The 22,775-nt window shown below is 43.9% G+C and overlaps 1 protein-coding gene across 1 annotated transcript; it reads right to left on the reverse strand.

Moving 5' to 3' along the window:
* Positions 1–1,847: 1,847 nt before the first annotated feature.
* Positions 1,848–21,952, reverse strand: DHRS7 (dehydrogenase/reductase 7). Its single transcript, XM_065682706.1, has 7 exons — positions 21,737–21,952; positions 17,470–17,622; positions 11,461–11,567; positions 10,278–10,517; positions 4,815–4,937; positions 2,776–2,991; positions 1,848–2,055 (listed from the first exon to the last, which is right to left on the reverse strand). The coding sequence occupies exons 1-7, from the start codon at positions 21,870–21,872 to the stop codon at positions 2,020–2,022; spliced, it is 1,011 nt and encodes a 336-aa protein (XP_065538778.1). The 5' UTR covers positions 21,873–21,952; the 3' UTR covers positions 1,848–2,019.
* Between the last annotated feature and the right edge of the window lie 823 nt (positions 21,953–22,775).

The raw sequence follows: 22,775 nt of genomic DNA on the forward strand, positions 1-22,775 counted from the left end.
TATGACCCCGACTGACATTATGATTTTCTGGAACCCTCTTCAGATTATTTTGGCAGAAACACAAGTTACAGCCTCTTATCCTGTATCACAGATACGTGGAGCCAAGTGCCCCTGTTAAACATGCTGTTTTGTTTGCGTGTTCTTGAACTGTTTCTGCTTTGTTCTGGAGCATTTATTTGATTTATCAGGAATTTAGAGCGTCTTCAAACCTGGCCTTGTCTCTCATACGTGCTGCACTTGGGATTACCAACGCAGTACTAGTGCTGGACTCAGTGTCTAGGACCAAGCTGATAACAGCCCACCCCACCGTTCTCCCATGTAACCACTGAGAACTGCTGTTTTCTAATGAGGTATGTGCATCAGCTTTACTTAATTCTCATGAACATCTACGTGCTTTACAGGTTGCAATGTTCATCACACAAAGGTAAGGAGGAGACAACTTCATCATGGCTTTGGAGAACCAGTTTTAAAGAGTTTTAAATCCTGACTGGAGGATTTTCACCCCTTTTTTTTATGCCTTTACCAAAAACATTCAATACTGGAGACTGCCTTTGTCCCAGTTGTGTACCATAAAGCAACAGGAATCAGTTTAGTGGCATGAAGTGTTAGGGAGGTGACATTTGCAAACTGCAAATGCTTTTGTTCTTTTTGGAAAGTTTCTGCTTTTGGCATTTTCCTTGAACATCAGCTTCCTCTCTAACAGGTAATTTTGTCATCCCCTGCTTCCCGTCGTCTCTGTTCTCAGGCTGGTGGTGGCCACAGCATGGTCCATGACAGCAGGTCTGTGCTTAACGTGTCCAGCAGCACCTGGCCTCAGCTCAGGCACGAGAAGCGAGCTCCTCTCTGGGCACAAAGGCTCATGCTGTTTGGGAAAAGCAGAAAAACCTAGATGTAAACTGCAAACAAGCCATCTGTAGGGTGCAGTGCTGCAACATCTTCTGTGGATTAGGGCATGGAGACAAAAGCATGTGTGTTGTATTTAAAGTCACTGTGTTTTGTCATGCAGACTTGCTACTGCCTCCTTAGCATGTTCCACAAACAACAGCACGGGAATTGAACCTTCCTCTTTCCCAGAAGGAGGTGGGACCAGATCCTTGTCACTTTATTAGTCTTTAGTTTTGTCCCTAGACAGTTGTTTCCATCTTTCTCAAGTGTCACATTGAAAACATCACTTTTGGCTTACTCTTTGATGTAGTTGCAAAGTGTCAACAACTTCTAAATGGGCTGTTGTTGTTTTATTATCAATGACAGATGTAAGAATTTTTACCTGGATAGTGTGTGGCCTGAGGTATGTCCAAACATACTTCAGAGGACACTGTCAGCAGCAAGATCACCGAGCTTGTATCTACAGGTGAGTTACCATTACAAGAGGTATTCCCCGCTGACAGCTGAACTAAGTGGCAGTGGGATGGTAAATCTTTTAAAAGCAGTCCTCAGTTCCTCCTGGCTGTTGCTGTCCAACACGCATGTCCAGCATACACGTGGACACTGCAGTGGTGCTGATACCCAACGGTTAAATACATCTAAATGTTGTGGCAGAAGTTAAGGGATTTAGCCCTAAACATGCATTTTGCTCTCAGCAAAGAGGAAAGAACCTCCCTTTCCCAAAGGAACACTTCAGACACAAACTGCACATCCTCACCTGTTGTTCCACGTGTGGGCTGTTTTTTCTTTCCTCCGTGTCCATTAGAAATGAAAGTGACAGAAACGGGATCCTGCGGGCATAGAATTTTTAGCCTGCACAGTAAGTGTTTGCCAATGTCACAGCAGCAGAAAAACTGCCTCTTCTGCCTCTGTTCCTATAAGCTTAAAACTTCACCCTGTGGTAGTTTGACATGAAACAGGTATGTTTAAAAAGACTTTTATTTAGCAAAGTGTGTATACAGCTTGATAGATTTGTCAGCTTACATGATGACAAAGGTACAACAGATGAAAAAAGCTGCTGTTTGCAGTCACACAACATGAAAACAGTTTCTCCACCTTAGCAGAAGAGCAACAGGGTTTTGCACAAGCTTCTCCTTACTTCTTCTTTCTTGAATAAGAGGCATCGGCATCCTGCAGTGAGAGTACATCCAGTCAGTATTTCCCACCCTGCTTGCTTCAGCATTTAAGTCCCTCACCCAGAATGTTATTTTGCTTGAAATGGCTTGTGACAGTGGGCAGTTACAGTGTGGAAGCAGGAAGTCTTAAGCTGCACGTGCCACCCTTGTTTTTGCATTTCCTGCTTCTGAAGTACATGGGGTTTTGTACCAAGTTCAACTAAACCACAACAGGAATAAATACCAATTCTGTTCTGAAAGAACAGAGCCCTGCACTGCACTTCTGTCTTCAGGGAGGAAAATGTGAGTGAAGAACCCCAACAGACAGGGGTATCACTTAACATACTCCTAGGAGGTGCTCAGATTACATACCTGATACAAAAAATAGCTACAACCAGGGAGGTGTTTTCAGTGGTCTTAAATCCAAGTTGCATTCAATAATTTATCCTAGTGCCTTATAGCTCAGCTCTGCATTAACGGTGAGCTCTGAACGTGCAGCCCATGTGAGGAAGATCAGGGCAAGACGTTCTGACTTGGCCGTGTGCTGCCCATGCTGCAGTAACTCAAAGACAAGCAGGCATGTGGCAATGGAGTCTGGCCTGGCACCAGCTGCCGGGAAGTGAGGAGTGAAAAGAGAAACTGATCCAAAATGCAATCCCAACATTCCCATGGCTAAAGAGTCTATCAGCAGAGTAAAAAAGGCAAATAAGCAAGGAGAGGAGAGGAATAAACCTACGATTCCACTCTTGAAGTTCTGTATCCTCCTCTTGCCCATTCTGTTCATCAGCCACCAGGCCCAAGTGGGCGCATACTGCCAGAGGTAGCAAACAGCCAGGTAGGGGTGGTCGCTGATCCAAGCCTCCTTCAGGTCATTGGCGGTGCTCACCAGGGTGAGCCGGACACAGCGGTCGGTTGGCATCTTGTGGGACTGATCACCACTGTTCTCTATGGACTGGAGGGGGGAGAGCAAGGAGGTATTAGACCTGGATCTCTGTGAGCAGCAGAAGGAAAGGAAGGGCTGAGCTCAGTGCCACAGGCACACTCCTCCCAGCTTCTTCACTTGGCACAAGTAGAATAATCCAGCCGGTACAGCAGACTGGCTCTGGGGAACCCAACCCTCACTATCCTCCAGTTTCCATTGTATGCTACAAGTTGCTCAGTAACTGGGTTAGCAGATGAGACCATGTTCCCCATTATCTTAAATATTTCTGCCAGCTCTGCTGTGCAAGGAGCCACCTCAAACAAAAGCAAAGCAACAGGCTTATTCAGTGTCAGAGGTGTCTTGAAGTCCTGTGCGTGCCTATCACTTAGTGGACTTAAGCCACAGCCATGTGAATTCATGTATGTGTCACCCTAGTAATAACAGACTGCTGTAGCAATCTGTTCTCCTATTTCCCAGAGCAAAAGCAATTCTGATCTAGATTTGCTCTTCTTCCTAGGGCTTTTGCCATGCTAAAATCTGAGGAATTTGTTTTGCAAGCTTTCCAGACTGCTCAAAAAGTACATCTTGTCTTTCACAGATGGATGAAGTTTTGCAACCCAAAAAATCCTTTCAGAACTCAATTCAACCATAGGAGATTTCCCCCACCCCTACTCCCCTCACTGGTGGGTTATCCCAAGCTTTAAATTCACTGCACTTATGACAGATTACATTTTGATGTATCATAATAGCCATTTTTGCCAGCTATTTTGTTAGGCAAAAATTTAAATTGCTTATTAAAAGCAACTGTGCAGTTGGAAGGTTTTGCTTTTTCTCCCTGAACAATAACTAACAGGAAAGGAATGCATGTCTTGCCCCAGCTGACTGCAGTGGCTTTGCCAACAGCAGCATCAACCAAGCAGGGCATCTCAGGACTAGGGCAAACAAAAAGGCACCTGGGCAGGAAGGGCAGTATTCTGCATGCAGAACTAGAAAATCCTGGCTTTTTCCCCTGAACAGCAGCAGCGTGGCAATTTTTACCAGACTGGGATTGTGTGTGTTGGAAGAGACAAGGCAGAACAGCTCTCAAACTTTATTTTCATTTGATATGGACTTGATACCACGAATAATTACAAGACCATATATAGTTCTACACTGACCAAAGCATTTCTTGGTAAGAAGGTGAGGTCAGTGTATGCTAGGAGGAGATAAAGAAAACCGGGACCTCTGGGAAGGATGTCCTGGGTTCAGCAGTAGCAGCCATTTTTCTCCTTCTTAGTAGCTGGTGCAGTGCTGGGGTTTTGACTTTCGGCCTGAGAACAGCGCTGATAACACCGATGTTTTTAGTTGCTGCTCGGTAATGTTTACTCTGACCAAGGACTTTGTGAGTCTCATGCTCTGCCAGGGAGGAGGGGAAGCCGGGAGGAAGCAGAGACAGGACACCTGACCCAAACTAGCCAAAGAGGTATTCCATACCACAGCACGTCATGCCCAGTACATAAACTGGAAGCAGTTACCCGGTAGGGCTAGATCACTTCTAGGGTTGTGCTATCGGTTGGCGGATGGTGAGCGGTTGTATTCTCTTCCCTTGTTATTTCCCTTATCATTGTTATTACTCGTGGCAGCAGCAGTGATTTGTATTATACCTTAGTTACTGGACTGTTCTTACCTCAACCCGTAGGAGTTACATTCTTTCAATTCTCCTCCCCATCCCTCCGGGAGCAGGGGAAGGTAGGAGGGGGGAGTGAGCGAGCAGCTGCATGGTTCTGTGTTGCCGGCTGGGCTTAAACCACGACAAAGGATCACTGACCCTGCAGCAAAAGTCAGGTTTATCTCAAACAGAACTGGGTCCTTACCTTTGCAAGATTCTCCGTAAACACATTTTGTATAATCTTGGACTGTACAGGCCCTGGGCATATGTTGATAATACTGATCTCTGGGTAGTCAGTCAGCTCAGTCCGAAGAGAATTAAAGAAGCCCTAGGAGAAAAGACTAGGATGTAATCCAGCTTTGCCATGTTGCCACATGTAGCAAGGTTTACCTGACTATATATTTACCCAGTGACTCTATGCTGTAAAGGTAACAGTATTCCATTGAAAGCAATTCCTACTACTTTCTTTCAGTTTTCACATTCAGCGGCTAATATCTGCAATTACAGACACTGGTATGTGTCGCTGACCTCTCACATACACAGTAGTTTCTCTGAACTACAGCCAGATGCTGCTGTCCCTGTACCGAGGCCAACCCTGACAGCCTTGGCAGTGGAAGCACCACCAACTTCAAGAACTACAATATTGTGGAAATTACCTTTTGCAGGTGAATTGCTCTTTGCGGTGTTCCTATTTTCAATTGTTTCTATTGAGTAAGTGGCACTGGTTCCATGTAAGAGGAGGAAAACTTTTCAGCATATTAAGTCAAAGACGCATCCTGATATTTTTAGGAGGTAACTCTACACTGCTGAATTCACTGCAAAGTTCGATACTTGCATTCACGTAGTTATAAATCTTATTTCAGCTCAGGAATACGCTACCAGTATATCTAGGTTAAACTATAATTACAAAAGCTGCAAGTATTTCTTTCCTTTAAGCTAACAGGATAAAAGCTTTCTTAATCTCTGTACAAGTTCACATTTAGACAGCAAATATTATAGGAATGTGACCAGTTCAGGAAGGTGCTTCCTACCAAAGTTGCTGGTCAAGCACTGCAGAGATATGATTCAGCAAATACCACACAGTGTCTTATCTTTGACCTGGGTAATAACACTTCCCCGTTTATTCTAGCACACAATTTTTTATCATAAAACATTGAGCACAGGCTGATGAACTTCTCCCACTGTGCTAAAAATGTGTAATCTGTACTCCCATCCAGCTCAGGAAGAGGGGTGGCTGATCCAGAGCCCTTCAGAAATTGCAACAGAGGGCTAACATCAGCCAAAAATACTCCTGTGCTGACACACAAGTCATCATCTAGGGCTATACACTAAAGCCAGGCTGCAAGCTGCTGGTGCACACATATAACCAAGAACACAGGTTCTAATTTCCCAGTTGCTGGTGACTAATTCTAGCTTATAGACCGCATACACGGTCAGCTTCTTTACAGTGTGTATTTAAAGTTAGAAGTACCTGCAGGCCCTGACTCTATGGTATCAGACCTTCACAGCATGTTATCAAAGCCTAGATATGCGCAAATTCCAGAGGATTAAATGCTAACATTAAGATACATATGACCAGGAGTCTGCTTCCAAACACATGGGAAAGCATGGGAGATCTGCCAACCACCCAGCTGTTTCGGATTAAAAACCCAGGCCCTCCCCTAGATTGCCTCCTGCACTGAAAGAAAGGAGCTTCCTCCAGTCCCGGTGCACACCTTCGGACATGGCACCAATACACTGGGCTCTATTCCTGTCTTCAGGCTAGTACCACAGCCCCAACCTGCACCGTCCACATCCCCTTCATTCCCTGAGGGGTCCTGGGCCCACTTATCTCAGGAAAGCCCCCTTAGCTCCCAAGTCACGGCACAACTTCTGTGACAGGACTGCTCCAGTCCTGCTGAGGAGAACATAACAAGTGTAAAGACACCAGACCCCAAAGGGGAGAGGGAGGCAGCTTGTGTCACGAGCATGGCCACATGGGCAAGGGGAGGATGTGGTGCTGCTCCTTGTTTGTGAGTGCTTTATATCCTCCTCACCCAGCACTGATGGGAAGGCCAGGCTCTCCTAGAAGCACAGCCTGAAGAGTGGCCTATACAGCTGTCCTCCCTCCTTTAGGCAATCATTAGTTAATGAGCAGGACCAAGTGAGACCTCTCCCAGCCCACAATCCCTTGTCACACCCTGTGGATTTGGGGTGCTGAGGAACAGAACTGAGTCCCATTTTGCCTGAAGAACATAAACACAAGATGTACTTGTTCCAGTATATGAAGGGGGCTTATAAGGATGCTGGGGAGGGACTCTTCATTAGGGTCTGCAGTGACAGGACAAGGGGTAATGGGTTAAAACTTAAACAGGGGAAGTTTAGATTGGATATAGGGAAGAAGTTCTTTGCTGTAAGGGTGGTGAGGCACTGGAATGGGTTGCCCAGGGAAGCTGTGAATGCTCCATCCCTGGCAGTGTTCAAGGCCAGGCTGGACAGAGCCTTGGGTGGGATGGTTTAGTGTGAGGCGTCCATGCCCATGGCACAGGGCTTGGAACTAGATGATCTTAAGGTCCTTTCCAACCCTAACTATTCTACCATTCTGCTTCCAGGAGCTGAAAGGTTTTGTGTCTGGAAATGCTGTGATAGAAAAGGAATCCAGAAACATCACTTGATCCCTTGTGACAAAGCACTAAATCAGCTCAAGTGCTGGCAGGCTTCTGGGATCCAAGTTCTACCTACGAACAGACACCTGCCTGCAGCCCTGAGCAGCCACCAGAGGCACACAATGCTGCAGGCAACCTCAGACACCCTCCTGCAGAAGGCACTGGCTGCAGCACACACCACTCTCCCAGTATCCCAAGTGGAGCCCTGCTCACCTGAGCAAATTGCAAGGTACCAAAACCTGCGCATTGGTTCAGTGAGCTTATGTTATCTCTGGAAATCACCTTCACGGCAGCTGGAGTACACAGGGCTGCTGAGGCTTTTTTCCAGAATGCTGTTTGAGTTGCACTGTCAAAGTCAGTGTGCTTTTATTAAAGGGGTGCAATGCATGTAGCTAGAGATCACAGCTAGCTCCTGTTTCTTCTCTGTGGCCATTCTGCTATCCCACTCCATTTCCAGAGGTTTGCGTGCCTCCTCCTTCCCCTGGGCCTTTCCAGCTTTGTAAACAAATCCTAGGAGATGCTAAAGGCAGCAAGGCTGAGCCAACTTCTATCATGACAGAAACATTCAGAAACTATTCCCTAATGACCAGAAAACAGAGTAATGGCTGCTGTTCAGTGCAGTCCATGTGCTCATTAGACAAGTTCATGATTAAGGAGTATTTTGAAAGCCACCATTTCTGATCCACCCCACATGCCTCCAATACATGAATTGCAACTAGATGAATGGCACATGATCTCCATGAGCATCATCACACCGGGAGAGAAGCTGCACCAGTCACATGCAGACTCCCATGGCCTCAACTCATGTTCTTACAGCACTCCCAGAACTGAAATAAAGGGTAATTTCATCAGTAGAACACTGTCATGAAGAATTCCAGTTGGCATGAATCAAAGGCAGGACTGTATCAAGAACAAACTTTAATTCTTAACAGAATTCCTTCCTTCCTCCCCCAACTGCCATTTAAAAGAAATTAAACAACACCACCACCCAAAAACTACAACCAAAGCCAAACAAAAGGAAGAAAGAAGGGACTTTTTTCATAAAAGGCATGATTAAGATTGTATAAGATTGCAGCAGTAACTGTGTCAGCTGTGGTGGACTCCAAAGCATGAATTAAAAAAAAAACCCCAAAACCGTAATAGATGAATTCATGTCAGATAGGCTTGCATATTTAATAACTGGTGGCCAAAATGCAATCTTCATTTCAATAAGATCTTAGAATATGGGCTGATCCATGCCGGGAAAGTGCAACAGGAAAAGCATCACTTTATGCTTTGTCACATCTTTAACCTACCCTCTCTCTTGAGATTTCTTCTTGGTCATCATCAGAGCTGGTTAACAGGCTACTGGAGAGGCCTGCCATTCCGACAGATTTCCCTTCCCTGAATTTACTGGTGAAGTTTGATATTTAAAAAAACCTTCTCTAGTTTTTGGGGGTTCCATGCCCACATCCAGCCACGACTCCAGAGTGACCAGAGACTCTCAGACAGAGCCTTTCCAAAATCTACTCTGCAAATCACATGTTTTAACACCTGCAACTCCGTACAGCAGAACTGCTCTGACAGAAAACCATGAAAGGAAGCTTGGGGTCTGGCCTGGTTACTGAGCAGGGGAAGAAGCTAACAAAGAGACAAGCAGTTCCGTTAGCTTATTTTAATTAAGCCAGAAACTCTCTCTTTAAAGCTTTGCCCATATTTTCCACCTTAACAAGAGATTCAGAGTTCTGAGTTGTTTTGGGGTTTTACAGCAAGATGTGAATTCCTTGTGCTCTGCAACTAATGAGCCATGCTTAAATCAGCCCCACCACACCCAAAAGATAGTTCAACCGGAAGAATACATAATAAATAAAGGAGCATAAGGGGAATTCATGCTTCTGCTCCTTGCATTCTTCTAATTTAAATCTACTAGACTTAACCCAAAAGTTGGCCTCTAATGGGCAATTTCACCACTGGCACTCAAACGTAGAGCAGCAGATCTCTCCCCATCACTAACTGAAAACAGTTTATTAGCAGACACCTGTCACTGTCTTCTACATCTTCATTCTTCCAAGCAACTGGTGGCTTTGCAGTGTCAGCCACTTGTTACATTTTTATTGCTGTCAGACAAACCATCAAAGGCCATTGATCCCATAGCTTAAGCAATGTTATTTACTCAGATTATGTGCTTAAACCCAGCAGGGAGTAAAAAGGTGCAGGTTTTTTTTCAAACCTGAGCACAGTGAAAGTTTATTTTACTGAGATCAAAATGTACATAAACCAGAAATCAAACAGTGATGAAAGACACATCTGAACAAATCTGCTGTTTAAATAAGCAGCTCCTCTGTGATGCAGGCAGTATTTTTCCCCCAGATACTTTGAGCTCTTCAATGTTTTTCTGCACAAATGAGACTCCTGTCAAAAACTCTCTCCAAGCAGTACTGAAAGTTAAGGGTTATGCACAGGATAACTCCCTAAAAGGCAATGAGCTGCTGGTTCTTCACACCACAGCAAGATTCAGAACTGTTGGGAAGACTCATTCAGATGTTCCCCACCAGATCAGGAATTCTGATCTCTGAATAGTCTGCTTTACCACTCACCGTTCTCACTTTACTGTCCTAAAGACTGCCAGTAGTCTTAAAACTCTCACCAGTGACTTTTACTTCTCCCTAACTGAACTAAGGTGAGAACATTAGGGTTTCTAGATGCAACAGAATAATCCACAGATTTAGGTATTCCTTCATCTGAAAGCCAGAGGGTAAGGTCTTGGGTTTCTCATTGGTATTTAACTATGTAGTGGTTAAGCCCGACTAAGATGACATTTAAATTTTAGTTAGGAAAACAAATTTACACTGGGAGCAGACATATTTCACATTTCAGAGCAAATAAATTCCAAACAACTTTCAAAACCTGAAGAAATTACATCATGCTGTGTGCAATTACAGGTGACACTTCTGTTTTCTCTGCAGAATGACGTCCTTTCCTATGGCACTAACCTATGCTGGTCTATTACACATGATTTAGTTAACCTCAGAAATTTAACTTACCTGCAGAGCATGCTTGCTGGCGCAGTACCCAGAGGCAAGGGGAGCTCCCATGATACCCATCACACTGCTCACAGTAACAATCTTTCCTTTTTTCCTTTGGATCATGTGATTCAGGACATGTTTTGTTAAAGAGATTGTACCCAGGTAGTTGAGCTCTATTATGGCACTATAGACATCCAGGTTTGTATCCACAAACAAGGAGCGCTGGGAACGTCCACCATTGTTGACCAAAACATCAATCTCAGGAAAGATACAATGATAAATTAATAGAACACATCTCCTTTAATACCTGTGCTTTCTCAAGCAATTGTTAAGTGGCTGTTCCCTTCCCTCTAGTGTCATCTCTACCATATGCCAATAAGATGTATCAGCTGCTGAAGAAGTTTCAGCAGTTGCTCCCCCCCCCAAATAGATATCCTCTTTGAATGGAGGGCTGGCTATTTTGGGCTGAGTCAACACAACAGGAATACAGTGTTTGATGCTAAACAAGGTTAATTCCTAGTACAAGAACACTGGCAGCTGAAAATTTATTTTCCTCACTACAATTTTTTTAACCTTACTGCACTGCAGCAAATAGCACCTAACATTTGGGTCCTGCAAGGTAACCTCTGAAAAGTCTTATGCAAAAGCAGAAACCAACTAAAGTAAAGAAGAAACAAACCTGGTACCACTATTTTCACAGTGAAATCAAGTGATCTAAAGGCTTAAACTTCTGTACATTGTTTTTAACACTGGCTAGATCTGACTGCTACTGCCTAAACTCTGTACTCTGGACTAGCAATCAAGAAAACTCTGCACCACAGAAGGCAAATAGTTGTGCCTGACAACCGGTTTTGTTTCACATGGTTCTGAGCCCAAATTACATGCCTTACTGAAGCTACAAAATAAATGTTCTGACTTCCAAACACAATTTTAAGCTCTAAATTGCTCCAGTTGGCCCAGAAATTCAGTGACATCAAGCAAGTGAATTTTTAGTTCTTGGCAATGACCACTGATTATTTGTTCATTGCTGCACCTCTGCAAAGCCTGTTGAAACCCATAAACAAGCAATGAAAGGGATGAAAATTCAGGTACTTTTTGGCAAGTGGATTTACCATATGACAGAACAGAAGTGAAACATGAACATAAATACAAGTATAGGGCATAGGAAAAAAAGAAGTTTAACCCCAAAAGCATACCTTACCTTGCCAAAATGCTTAAGAACACTGTTGGTTGCAGCTTCATGAGAGCTTCTATCAGTCAAGTCAAGACGCAGAACAAGGATATCTTTTTCATCCAAGCTGCTAATCTCTAAAAACAAACAAAGTAAATGGGAACCAGTAAGACTACTAACGTTAACAACTGCGGAAAATGTAACGTGCTTTTAAACACTAAATTTTCACTAAAAAGAACCCAAGAAGCCAGAACATTGAGTTGGAAATAAAATGCTTGCTTCATTTTCATTTTGATGTCCACATAGAATTCATTTTTAATCTGTTCCTACCAACAGAGCAATGTTTCTCATCATTATGCTTTTGCTTCTGAAAAGCTTGACTTTGTGTAGCTTTTCACTCAATTCCCCAAATAAATTACAACTCTGGGGAGTAACACATAACTGAAATTTTTCACTGAGACATTCAGAAGCATGATGTATTAGCAGCCTTGGCACTTTGCTTGTATGTTAGCTGGTCAAGCATGTTTATATATGAGTAGCTATGAGGCAGAGTCCGGAGAAGTTAGACTGTTGAAGAGTTACTGAAGGAGGCAGAAGGAGAAGGGTTTTGTTTAACTGACAGCTTTCAATATATCCATCTCCTGAAATACAAGCCAGCTGTCAGCAAGCCTTCATGTTGAGCGTTTTTACCACTGTCCCTTCAGAACTGACCTTTTCCACACAAAATATTTCCTGAGCAATGATGTGTGACCCTGGGATCTGGGGGCAGATGACTCACAAAAATAAAATCTTTTTAAGGTTTACCTTTTCAGGGTTTTTTTAGCTACATTTAACAGGATTCTTTTTTTCTACTTTTTTTATGTTAGCTTGGTAGTGCTACTTTTGTTTCTAAATCGATTCCTAGCCACAACTAAGCGTACCTACTCCCCTTTAACCAGCTGCCCTCCTTAGTGAGCCAAGGGCTGACTTTTTGATTACTACTTCTCACATACACAGGTAAGGTTGAACTTTACCTTTACAGTGATGTACAAACAAGGAGGTTAGTTAAATCTGTTAGTTGCTTCTGTTCAAAGGTCATTAGTGTTTAGGCTATTAGTTAAAATAAAACCATCTGTCTGGTTTAAAGCTGCCAGTATTTCCACTTAGTGCTCCCTCCAACAATTCCATGTGCATCTTCCCCTCCATTTCTTCCAGAAACACACCACTAAAATCCATGTAGTTTAACCCCCTCTCTGAGAGACACAACTCTACCTCATGCTCCCTCAAGCAGATCTGCACAGTTAAAACCTACTGAGATAAGGCATGTTTCTGCTGTGGATTAACAAGACCACGTAATCAACTCAGCCAAGAAAGTTATCCAGGCAGGGGAAAAAACAGCAAAGGAAGAGACAGAGACTGCTGATAAGGAATGAAATGCTCTTTTACATAATGTAAGAAACTTCAGGAAATATCAAACCAGAACAGTTCTTCTTTTGGAGCAATCTGCAGTCCAATCTGGCTTCCATCCCCAACACACTCAGACTTGTACATCTCTATTACTTTCCTTAGTTCTTGTCTAGGGTGAGGAATCTTTGCTCTAGTCACGCCTCACAGGCAGCTTTTACAAGACTTCTGACATTCTTGTTACGCTTTTTCTATACTTGTACTGTCCACTCATCCTGTTTTTAATCTGGTAGATGACCTGAACTGTCCACAGCGTTGAAGGCACATGCATGTCCCAATTTATACATTGTCAAAATTACCTTCTCCTTTCCTTTTACCCCTAGTATTCCACCTCCTTTTCTGCCTGTTACCAAACCAATGTTTTTAAGGGATCAATTATAACAAAGAACAGAAAAACACTTGCTCCCAGACCTTAGTTTGTAGTTCATCATTTTACGCAAATGCTAACATACTTCAGCAAACACCCTTTAGTGATGTGTTTCAGCCACAGTGTCAGCTGCACACAGCCATCAGCTCTCAGGTGCGACATACCTGAAACTGAGCTCTCAAAGCTCAAGTCTACCCAGAACAATGGCCACTTTCACTCAGCTGTGAAACAGCTTTATGTTTTCTGGAGGTCCTTTAAAGTCTCCTCACATAGCAGTTCTACACTACATGGCTTCTGGTTGGGATCAAACTGCCCAGCCACCAAGCAGCAGGTCTTCTGATATTCTCCTATTAAAGCAATTAAGGGCTGCCTCTTCCCTGCTTATGGCCCATTAAGTTCTAGTTACTTTTTAACTAGAACATGATTATAATCACCCAAAGCCAACTTGTTTTTCGAAAGACAGCTGCATTAAGTAATGTTGACTTAGAATAGTATTTTGTTACAACATCAAGTGTACACCTCCTTCCCCCAGGATCCCCTAGAGGTTTAAGATTAACAACATACATGTTAATCCAAGTTAGCAGTTTCTTGTAACATGATCAGTATTACTTAGCATAGGGCCTTTATTTTCCAGCTCTTCAGCATTTCTTCTTCTACCTTTTATTTCTATCTTGTATAATGTCCTTTAATAGATAATAAGCTTTTAGCAGAGGCTGAACAACATAACCTCCTGAGGTCCATTCCAACATTAATTACTATGTAATTCCACAATTTACAGACTGTCTGTCATTCATTGGGCCTACCCATATTTAAATCCTATTTGAGCTTTGTCAAACCAAGAAACATCTCCCCCACCTACATTTTTACTTTTTTGGGCTTTTGAGAGAAAACAGCCTCCAACATTACTGCTGAAATTCAACTCATGCTGCAGAGAGGGGTTGGGGGAAACAGAGAAGCCACCTGCAGGAACCATGCAAGCTATACAAGCTGTTTTCTCTCCCTCCTGCAGAAGTGCAATGAAGTGTTAAATTGGCATATGCATGACTCAACAGGTACTACCATAGCTTTTACGGTACATTCCTTCTCTCTCTCTCATTCAGCTTTTAAGCAGTGCAGAATGCATAAACATGTATCACAGGGTGGTGTCTCTAAATTTTGACCAAGATACATGTGCTGGTTTCTGACATTAATATAAAAATCACCTAGTTACATTGCTGCTGTGTACAGCATCTACAGCAGGCCATTAGCTCAAAGTATGCCTTATAGTTCAGCCAAATTCAAATTGATGTTACGTGCTGCAGCTCAATCTTAATCCATCCTGCACTACTCAAACCTTACAGAATATTCCTGAACTCAGCTGCAAAAAGAAAACATGCAGGTGGAAGCAAACACAAGCCACCCAGGAAGCACATGGACCCACTGCCCAAACATGCAGGGATGGGATCAAGAAGATCAATTCTCAGAGTTGAAACAGGTGAGGAATGTGAAAGGCAACAAGGACTTATAGGTACAGCACCAACAAAAGGAAGACAGGAGAGGGAGCTCATTGCTGAATAGGAATGGTGAGGAAGTGACAAAGGGCACAGAAAAACATGAGGTACTCATTGTCTTCTTTGCCTTAGTCTTCACTGGCAAGATCTCTTCTCAGGTCTCCTGCACTCCTGAGGCTAGACTGGGGGAAAGAAATACTACCAATGTCAGAGGAAGACCAAGTTAGGGACAAACTTCACATACAAGCAGGGCAATATACACATCCAAGATTCAAAAGAGCTGACCAATGTCACTCATCTTTGGAAGGTACCTGGTAAGTCAAGTAGCTCTCCATTAACTAGAGAAAACCAAGTATCACACAGACATCACACAGCCTAACCTCAGTCCTTGGCAAAATTATGTGACAATTCCTCCTGAAAGCAATTTCCAAGTACATGAAGGACAAGAAGGTGAATGGGAAAATCCAGCATAGATTTAGCATGACTATATAACGCCTGACCAACTTAACTGCTTTATGTGATGACTGGCTCTGGGGACAATAGGAGAGCAGTGGAGGTTCTTTACCTTGACTAAGTAGCTTTCTATGTTGTCTTCCACAGCATCCTGGAAGCTATACTGGGGAAATATCAGGGTTCTAGGCAAGTGGATTACAATGCCAGTGAAAAAACAGGCTGGATCACCAGAGGGGAAAAAAAAAAAAAGTAACCAACCATTCAAAGTCTAACTAGTGGCCAGTGGTATCCCTCCATGATCAGTATCTTTTAATGTCTTGATTAATGACCCAGATGATGGAACAAAACACAGGTTTTCATCAAGCTTCCAGTTAACATCAAGTTCAAAGGAGCAGTTGCTGTGCTAGAGGGTAGGACTGTCATTTCAGAGGTGTTTTAACAAGCTGCAAGAATTGTCTGACAAACCTCATTAAGCTCAGTAAGTCAAATCCAAAATTTCACACCTGAGACAGAGTAATGCTATGCACTACTGCAGGCCAACACCCAAATGGCTACCTACCAGCTCTCCAAACAAGACCTAATATCCAGATGGAAGGACAACAGCAAGTTGAATGTAATTCAGCGATTAGCTCTGGCAATTACAGATGTTAGTGGGCTGCACTAACAAGAGCAGATTGAGGGAGGTGATTTTTAAGTGCCTCTGCACGGCGTTCTAAGACTGCATCTAGAGTATTGTGTGCAGCTTTGGACACCACTAGCTCAAGACAAATACCGATAAACTGGAGATAGCATATGGGGCCACTAAGATGGCTGGGGGGGCTACTGCACATCATAATCAAAGGAAGGGGCTGAAGCTGGGTTTACACAGTCTTGAGAAGGGTAAGAGGGGAAGTGGCCCCAATTACTCTCTTCCACTACTTAAAGGCTGGCTATGGAAAACATGGAATAACTATGTCACTGTAGAGTTTCAATACATCTAATCTGACCTATATTTACAGTTCAGTAGCATATACTTGCAAAACACATGGCTACATAAGACTATAAGCCAGTATATACCACAGCTAAGACATTTCACAGGGTCACTTAAAAGTCGGCAGAGGTAGGAATAATTTTTGACAAATTGGTTCACATGTATTTAGATACTATTTGAGTATTCCTTAGCATACTGCACTCTCATACAAGTGTTGTCTGAAAATGCATAGCCATGATTATGGCTCCTGCCAGCCTATCTAGTGGGTTTTTGCAATGTCAAAACCAGCCACAGGCGCAAATGTAGTTGTGTACTACTGACCACTAAACATTGCACCATACAGCATTGGAATTTTGCCCTGACAAACTACCACTTCACCACACGATAGATAACTACTTGAGTGAGCTTTTTAAGCATCAGAAAATAGAACTAAGGAACTGCACAGTGAAAGCTCCCTGACAGATTTTTGGAGTATGCCAACTTTTAGATTTCTAGAAATGCTGAGATGCTAACCCAAGACAAACACTTCATTATTCACTAGCATACATTCCAAGTAACTGTGGACATTCTATTAACATTACTGGGAATGAACTGTGATAATGCAGTATAAAACACTGCATACTGAGCTGTGGAGGATAAATAGATTGATAAAGATATGTTAATCACATTCAAAACTTCTGTTTATTAGCATGAATTAACTACCTCCTTCACTGCTGAGCACAAAAACAGAAAGGAAAAAGAGATAGGATAAATGAAAGCCCACTGACTGAGACATATGAAAGATAACTGAAATAGTTTAACATTCTACTTTACATTTGTTCCTCTTGATCTACAGGAGACCTTTTCTTGCATTTGCTCAGAACAACTTTTTCTGAACATTTCTATGAATTCCTTCCCCAAAAAGGAAAGTCAGCTGCCAGTCTGTCTGTAACAGGCACAAACCTGAAGAAAGAAGACTTAGCAGCATGCAGCCATATGGCTTGGTTCTTAATAGGATGATACCCATGAGACTGTTTCCTCCATTCCCCACAGCATTTATTCCTTTTCTTAATCTAGAATCTTACAAGACCGTTTGCAAATGATCATAAGATACTTAGGTAACACTAGCTTATGAAGGAACTCATAATGCAAGGCTATACAAGGGCTTCTCACTCACAAAAAAAAAAAAACACCAGCTTCAAATGTCCAGTGAAGCTATGTATAAAGTTTACTTTCACCATGAAATTCATTCCTGCAATATGTGGGTTAGTATCTCTGCAGCAACTTCATCACAGCAAGACCAAAACTGCTCACATGAAGTAGTAAGTTGTACTTACGAAGGCATTTCTTCTTCACTCTTTCCAGCTCATCCTCTCTTCTTGCTGAGATGGCAAGCAAGGCTCCTATCTTTGATAGCTGGTAAGCCAGTTCTTCTCCTATTCCACTCGAAGCTCCCGTCACCCACACTACCTTTCCACGCAGTTCATTTTCTATCAAAATAATCAAGACAGCAGTTCACATACTGCCAATGTTAGGAGAAACACAAAGTCACTGCAGGGGTATAATCTCAATGTTTTTAAGAAATATGGTTTTTTGGAGGGCCTATGACAAAATCCTGACTTCATTATGTTTTGGTCACACGTAGTTGTGAAATTGTTCATAGCTGTTCTGTTGCCACTTGAACTCTGTTCCAAGGCTAACCTGAATAAACACTGTTTATTGACCAGATAGTAGGCATGGCATTTCTGCAAGCCATCCATACACAACATTTTCACTAACCTCATCAAGAAGAGCTTCAGATGAAAACAGACAAGAGAATTCTTGAAAATGACAGGAAACAGTTACTGTATCGCAAATCCAAACAAAAGCCTATGTGAACCTTTCCCAACAATGTTCTACCTCAAAAATGTTCCCAAGTAATTGCCAACAGAATAGAACTCTCTGAACAAAGACAATTAACCATAACAAACCAAAAGCGTGTTCATCCACTTTGGTTTGTATCTGATGCAGGTTAGTTCTCGCATTGGACAGAGTACAGTACATCGAGTTCCCAAGGTATAAGCTCATGTGTGAATTTTCCATGTACTCATAGTCTCTGCCCAGACACGCTTTTTCAACTGGTAGTAAAAATTACTCCCTTTACTCCTCTGCTTATATGCCTGTTCCCCTTGTTTGCAATCTTCCCCACTTCATGATACACCTGGGGACTGAGAAGAGGCTTAGCTTTCCAGACACACATCCAAAATAATCAAATACAATAGATGCCTGAAAACCACCCATTTAATTCTAGAATGTGATTTAAGGATTTGTGAATGCCCCATTCCTGGAAGTGTACAAAGCAGGGCTTTTGATAACCTGGTCTAGCGGAAGGTGTTCCTGTCTGTGGCAGGAGAGTTGGAACTATATGATCCTTAATGTCCCTTCCAACCCAAACCATTCGATGATTCTATGATGAATGATCACTAATATCAGAGCACTTTCCAGAACACATCATTGCTTAACACCTGCATGTGTTCAAGATTGGCAAATGCTAGTTTTACTGGAAATCTGACTCAAGTACTCAAGAGCACAGACAGGAGCTCTTCCTTCTATTTTTCAACTTTGTAGAGAAGAGCATTTGAACAATATTATACCAAGAAAGTTTTCATGGTATAACTCAAACAGCAGAGCCAAATACAGTTCCTGAGAATTAAAGCCAGCTCTACTCTTAAATAAAGGCCAGACCAGCACTTCTCAGCTTACTGAAATTTACCCACTCTTTTAAGTTAGCAGAAGTACTTCTTTTTAACTGCAGCCACAAGCTGGAAGTGCTTTTACTTCCTGCTTACTTCAGTAATCAGTTCCTAGTTCTCTCTACACCACAGCATGTTTCAAATTTCTACTTTCAGAGTCTTAATGACACAAATCCCATGAAGAGACCAGCACCAAAATGTTCTACCCTTCCGATAAGAGCAGAGAGCACTTAAGACTATCAGAGCTCAGCTGGAGTTTTTGGGACTGACAGTGACTGTTGTTCATCTTTTTTTAAGTTGACTGTATTTTAGCCAAAGAAAAACCTCTCCAAAAACCAAGCTTTGATGGTTTGGGGTTTTTTGGTTTTTGTTGGGGTTTTTTTCCAAAAACAGTGGCAGCAACAACAATCACTTTCTAAGCGAGAGATGGATTCTAAGGTTACGAACTTGTGAATTGGAAAGGGGTGTTGCTGAAGTTGTAGGTATGATCACGGTATTATTCATTATACCAAACAGCTGCTGTCTGTAAAGCCTATTCGCACTCTTTCCAATACATTACAAATTCATTGAATTAGCCACAAGAAACATGGGGGCTCATCTCTCCTGTTACTTTTTTGGCAGAAAACCCATGTAGACAAAACACTATGTGAACAAAACAACACATGGACATACTTTGAACCCTGCTTACCACACTCATCTATCTCCTCTTGCTACTGAAAAGAAATCCACTTCCCTCTACCACTTAGTTTCACTGTTCCCAACCTGTCTTGGGCAGCTTCACTGCAGTTATTCAGGATCTTGTTCTGTGGGCAGAATAATTAACTGAAATAAGGAAAGTTTTCCAATGATTCCCCAGCACTGACAGTTACTATGCACTGAGTTACTAGGAGTTAACATAATGGAAAAACTAGCTCAAATGCCAACGTAGAACAAGTATCAAACCACCAGCTTGCTTCACAATTAATGTCCTGTTGCTACTGGAAATAAGCTTAAAAATTAACCTCGCCAAATTAAAAAATAAATCATATTATACTAACCATTAACTACTGTGTTACAAGGTATAGCACACGAGAGGCTGAACAGAGTAGTACCACAGGTGATCCAGGAAATGCTTTTGTAGCTCTATTTAGGTTTCTTTCCCAACATTTTATAGCTCCTGTAGCACAAGGTTGCCATGTCCTTTCATTTATGAAAAAACTTTGGGGTGGGGAGGTTTAAAGGAGAACATCCTCCCCACAGGCCTAAAGAAACATACCATTATTCCCAGCTTTAGGAGCTGGCTCTCAGATATGTAGGCTTTCACAGATAAAAGGATCCTCCTTGTCTTGATAATATTACTCTGCCTGTGAAAAGCACACTGTTTAGAGTGACTGCTGTTCAGGTGATGAAATACACAACCCATCAGGAAAAGTTGCCCAGCACCCAGAAACCCTTGTCTCCCATCCACACAAGTATTTAGAGGATGGGAAGCAATACAGCACCTGATAGTGATACAATCCAGAACTGAATTCTCCTTCTAGAATTGAATAATTGAAATTAAACTAGTCTAACCTGTATTAAGACCTTTCTCCATAATTATGGTTTACAGCACAAGAGAAAGAGACAGAATCACAGAACAGTTTGGGTTGGGAGGGGCCTTAAAGCTCATCCAGTTCCAGTGCCCCTGCCATGGGCAGGGACACCTTCCACTAGAGTAGGTTGCTCAAAGCCCCATCCAGCCTGGCCTTGAACACTGCCACGGAAGAGGCAACCACAGCTTCTCTAGGCAACCTGTGCCAGGGCCTCACTACCCTCACAGTAAAGAGCTTCTTTCTTACATGTAATCTAAATCTACCCTCTTTCAATTTAAAAACACTACCCCTCACCCTATTGTTGTCCGACAAACAGATTTGTGCCCAGCATGCAGTAAATCAATTCCACACGCTCACGAAAGATACTGTTTATTCAGGCCTGAGTGTAGACTGTTCCACAAATGAAGCACATCAATGCTGGCTTTCTTCTGTACATTTATACACAAAAGCTACTACAAAAAGTAGTACACTCCCAATTACAGTGATTGTTTGTAATCTACATATAATTGTAGTATTTGCTGTGATATTTCTAGTTCCTACACATGCTCAGGGGAAGGGTCTCCACCTGGGCCAGGCGTTTTTTTGAGCTGTGGCCATGATTTTTAATATTATAATGAAGACAGGTCACTGTCGGACAACTCAAAATGTTAGTTCTCTTGTCAGATTAGTTAATCGAATGGTCACTTTGGATGTTGTCCTTTGATCCTTCAAACACAAGCAGAATCTGGAGGGACCCATAAATTCCTTATTGTTTTAAGAGGGTCACTTGGTCCTAGGCCCAAGATGCAGTAACTGCGACTGTGGCTACCAACTGCACGTGCACAATACAGCAAGCAGTGTATCTTATTACTATCACTACAGGCCCTTATCAGCCCTTCCTTTGACACAGTCCTTCCATCACGTGCTCACCAAGCAGCCTCAGCTCCTCCGCATGCTCATGCCAGAACTGGATATCTGCCCAGGAACAGTACAAAACAAGCCTTTTTGGGCCAAACAAGCCAGCCCTCCCCTTAAATCTGCTGGAGCTCACTACTCTCTCAAGCTGCTTTTAGAACTGCTTTACTGGCACGATAAGCACCGCACACCTTGCTGGGTAAGGGCACGAAAACTACGCTTTGGGGGTTATTTCTACAGACGAGCCTCCGGGCAGCTGCTGAGGACTGGTTCTACCGAGCCTGCGGCTACTTCATCCCCACCGCTGAGGTCCCCTCCCCTCCCCACACGCCGCCATCCCCTCTCCCCTCACGGGTCGCCGCAGACCCACCGCCACGCTCCCGGCGGCCGCTGGCACGCGGCTTTACCTGGCTTCTTGCCCCGCCACTCGGCCCACAGCAACGTGAGGTCGCCATCGGCCCGCAGCCAGCGCAGCACCTGCACAAGCAGGACCAGGAGCGCGCCGCCCGCGAGCACCAAGCACAGAGCACAGCCCCACGCCATGGCCGACACCGCCGACCTGCCCGCGGGGCCCTTTTATCAGGGCCGCGACGCGGAGGGAGCCGCCCCGCCGCCTGGAGCCAGCGCCGGCCCCTTCCCCGCCTCTCTCTTCGCCTGCCACCCCATTTCCCCGCCGGGCAGGGTGGGGAGTGGTGCTGTCCGTGCGGTGCCCAGGCCGAGGCGCCCCGGGCTGGCGGGGCTGGAGCAGTCAAGGCTGCAGGGGAGAGGCCACGCGTGCGACAAGGGTGAAGGCCGTTTTCGGGGTTAGGGCGCTCTGATTTTCCCTGGACGTGGCCCCGAGGGGAGGGGCGGGGAGGGCCGGGTTGGGTTGGCCGGCCTTTCTCTGCTTGTAAACAGCGCTGGCCCCTGCACGCCGCTGGCCCCTGCACGCCTGATGTTAAGAGATCAAGAGCCAGTGGTGGCCTTACTGAGGAAAGCTTCGCGGCTGACCCCTGGGGACAGCAGCGATTCCGGTCACTCCGGAGCTCCGCAGCGGCAGCCAGCCTGGCTGCAGCACCCCCGGCCCTGGGCACAGGCCATGTGCCTCCCGTCCGCAGCGTGGAGCCCTCCTCGGCCGTGCTCCTGCAGCAGCCCTGCCCTTTGACGTGCCTGCCGCGGCGCCGCCTGCGGAGGCGCAGCCGGTTCTCACTTACACCCGCTGTGGCCGGCGTTTCAGGCACCGGGTTTGAACCCCGGGCTCTCAAATTCGTGGTGCTGGAGACCCACAACTGCTAAAAACGCAGGGACTGCGGCGTTTATGGGCATCACTCTCACCTACAGCTCTTCACCACTGCATTGCTAGCGTTTATGTGCAGACAAGAAAAACTCTGTTCTTATTACCTGAATGTTTAAAAGTCTTTCACATCAAAGGGTACAAATATAAAAGGGGAGGCCATAATAATTCCT

This window comes from Lathamus discolor, chromosome 6 (genome assembly GCF_037157495.1).
Source record: "Lathamus discolor isolate bLatDis1 chromosome 6, bLatDis1.hap1, whole genome shotgun sequence".
NCBI classification, from domain to species: Eukaryota; Metazoa; Chordata; class Aves; order Psittaciformes; family Psittacidae; genus Lathamus; species Lathamus discolor.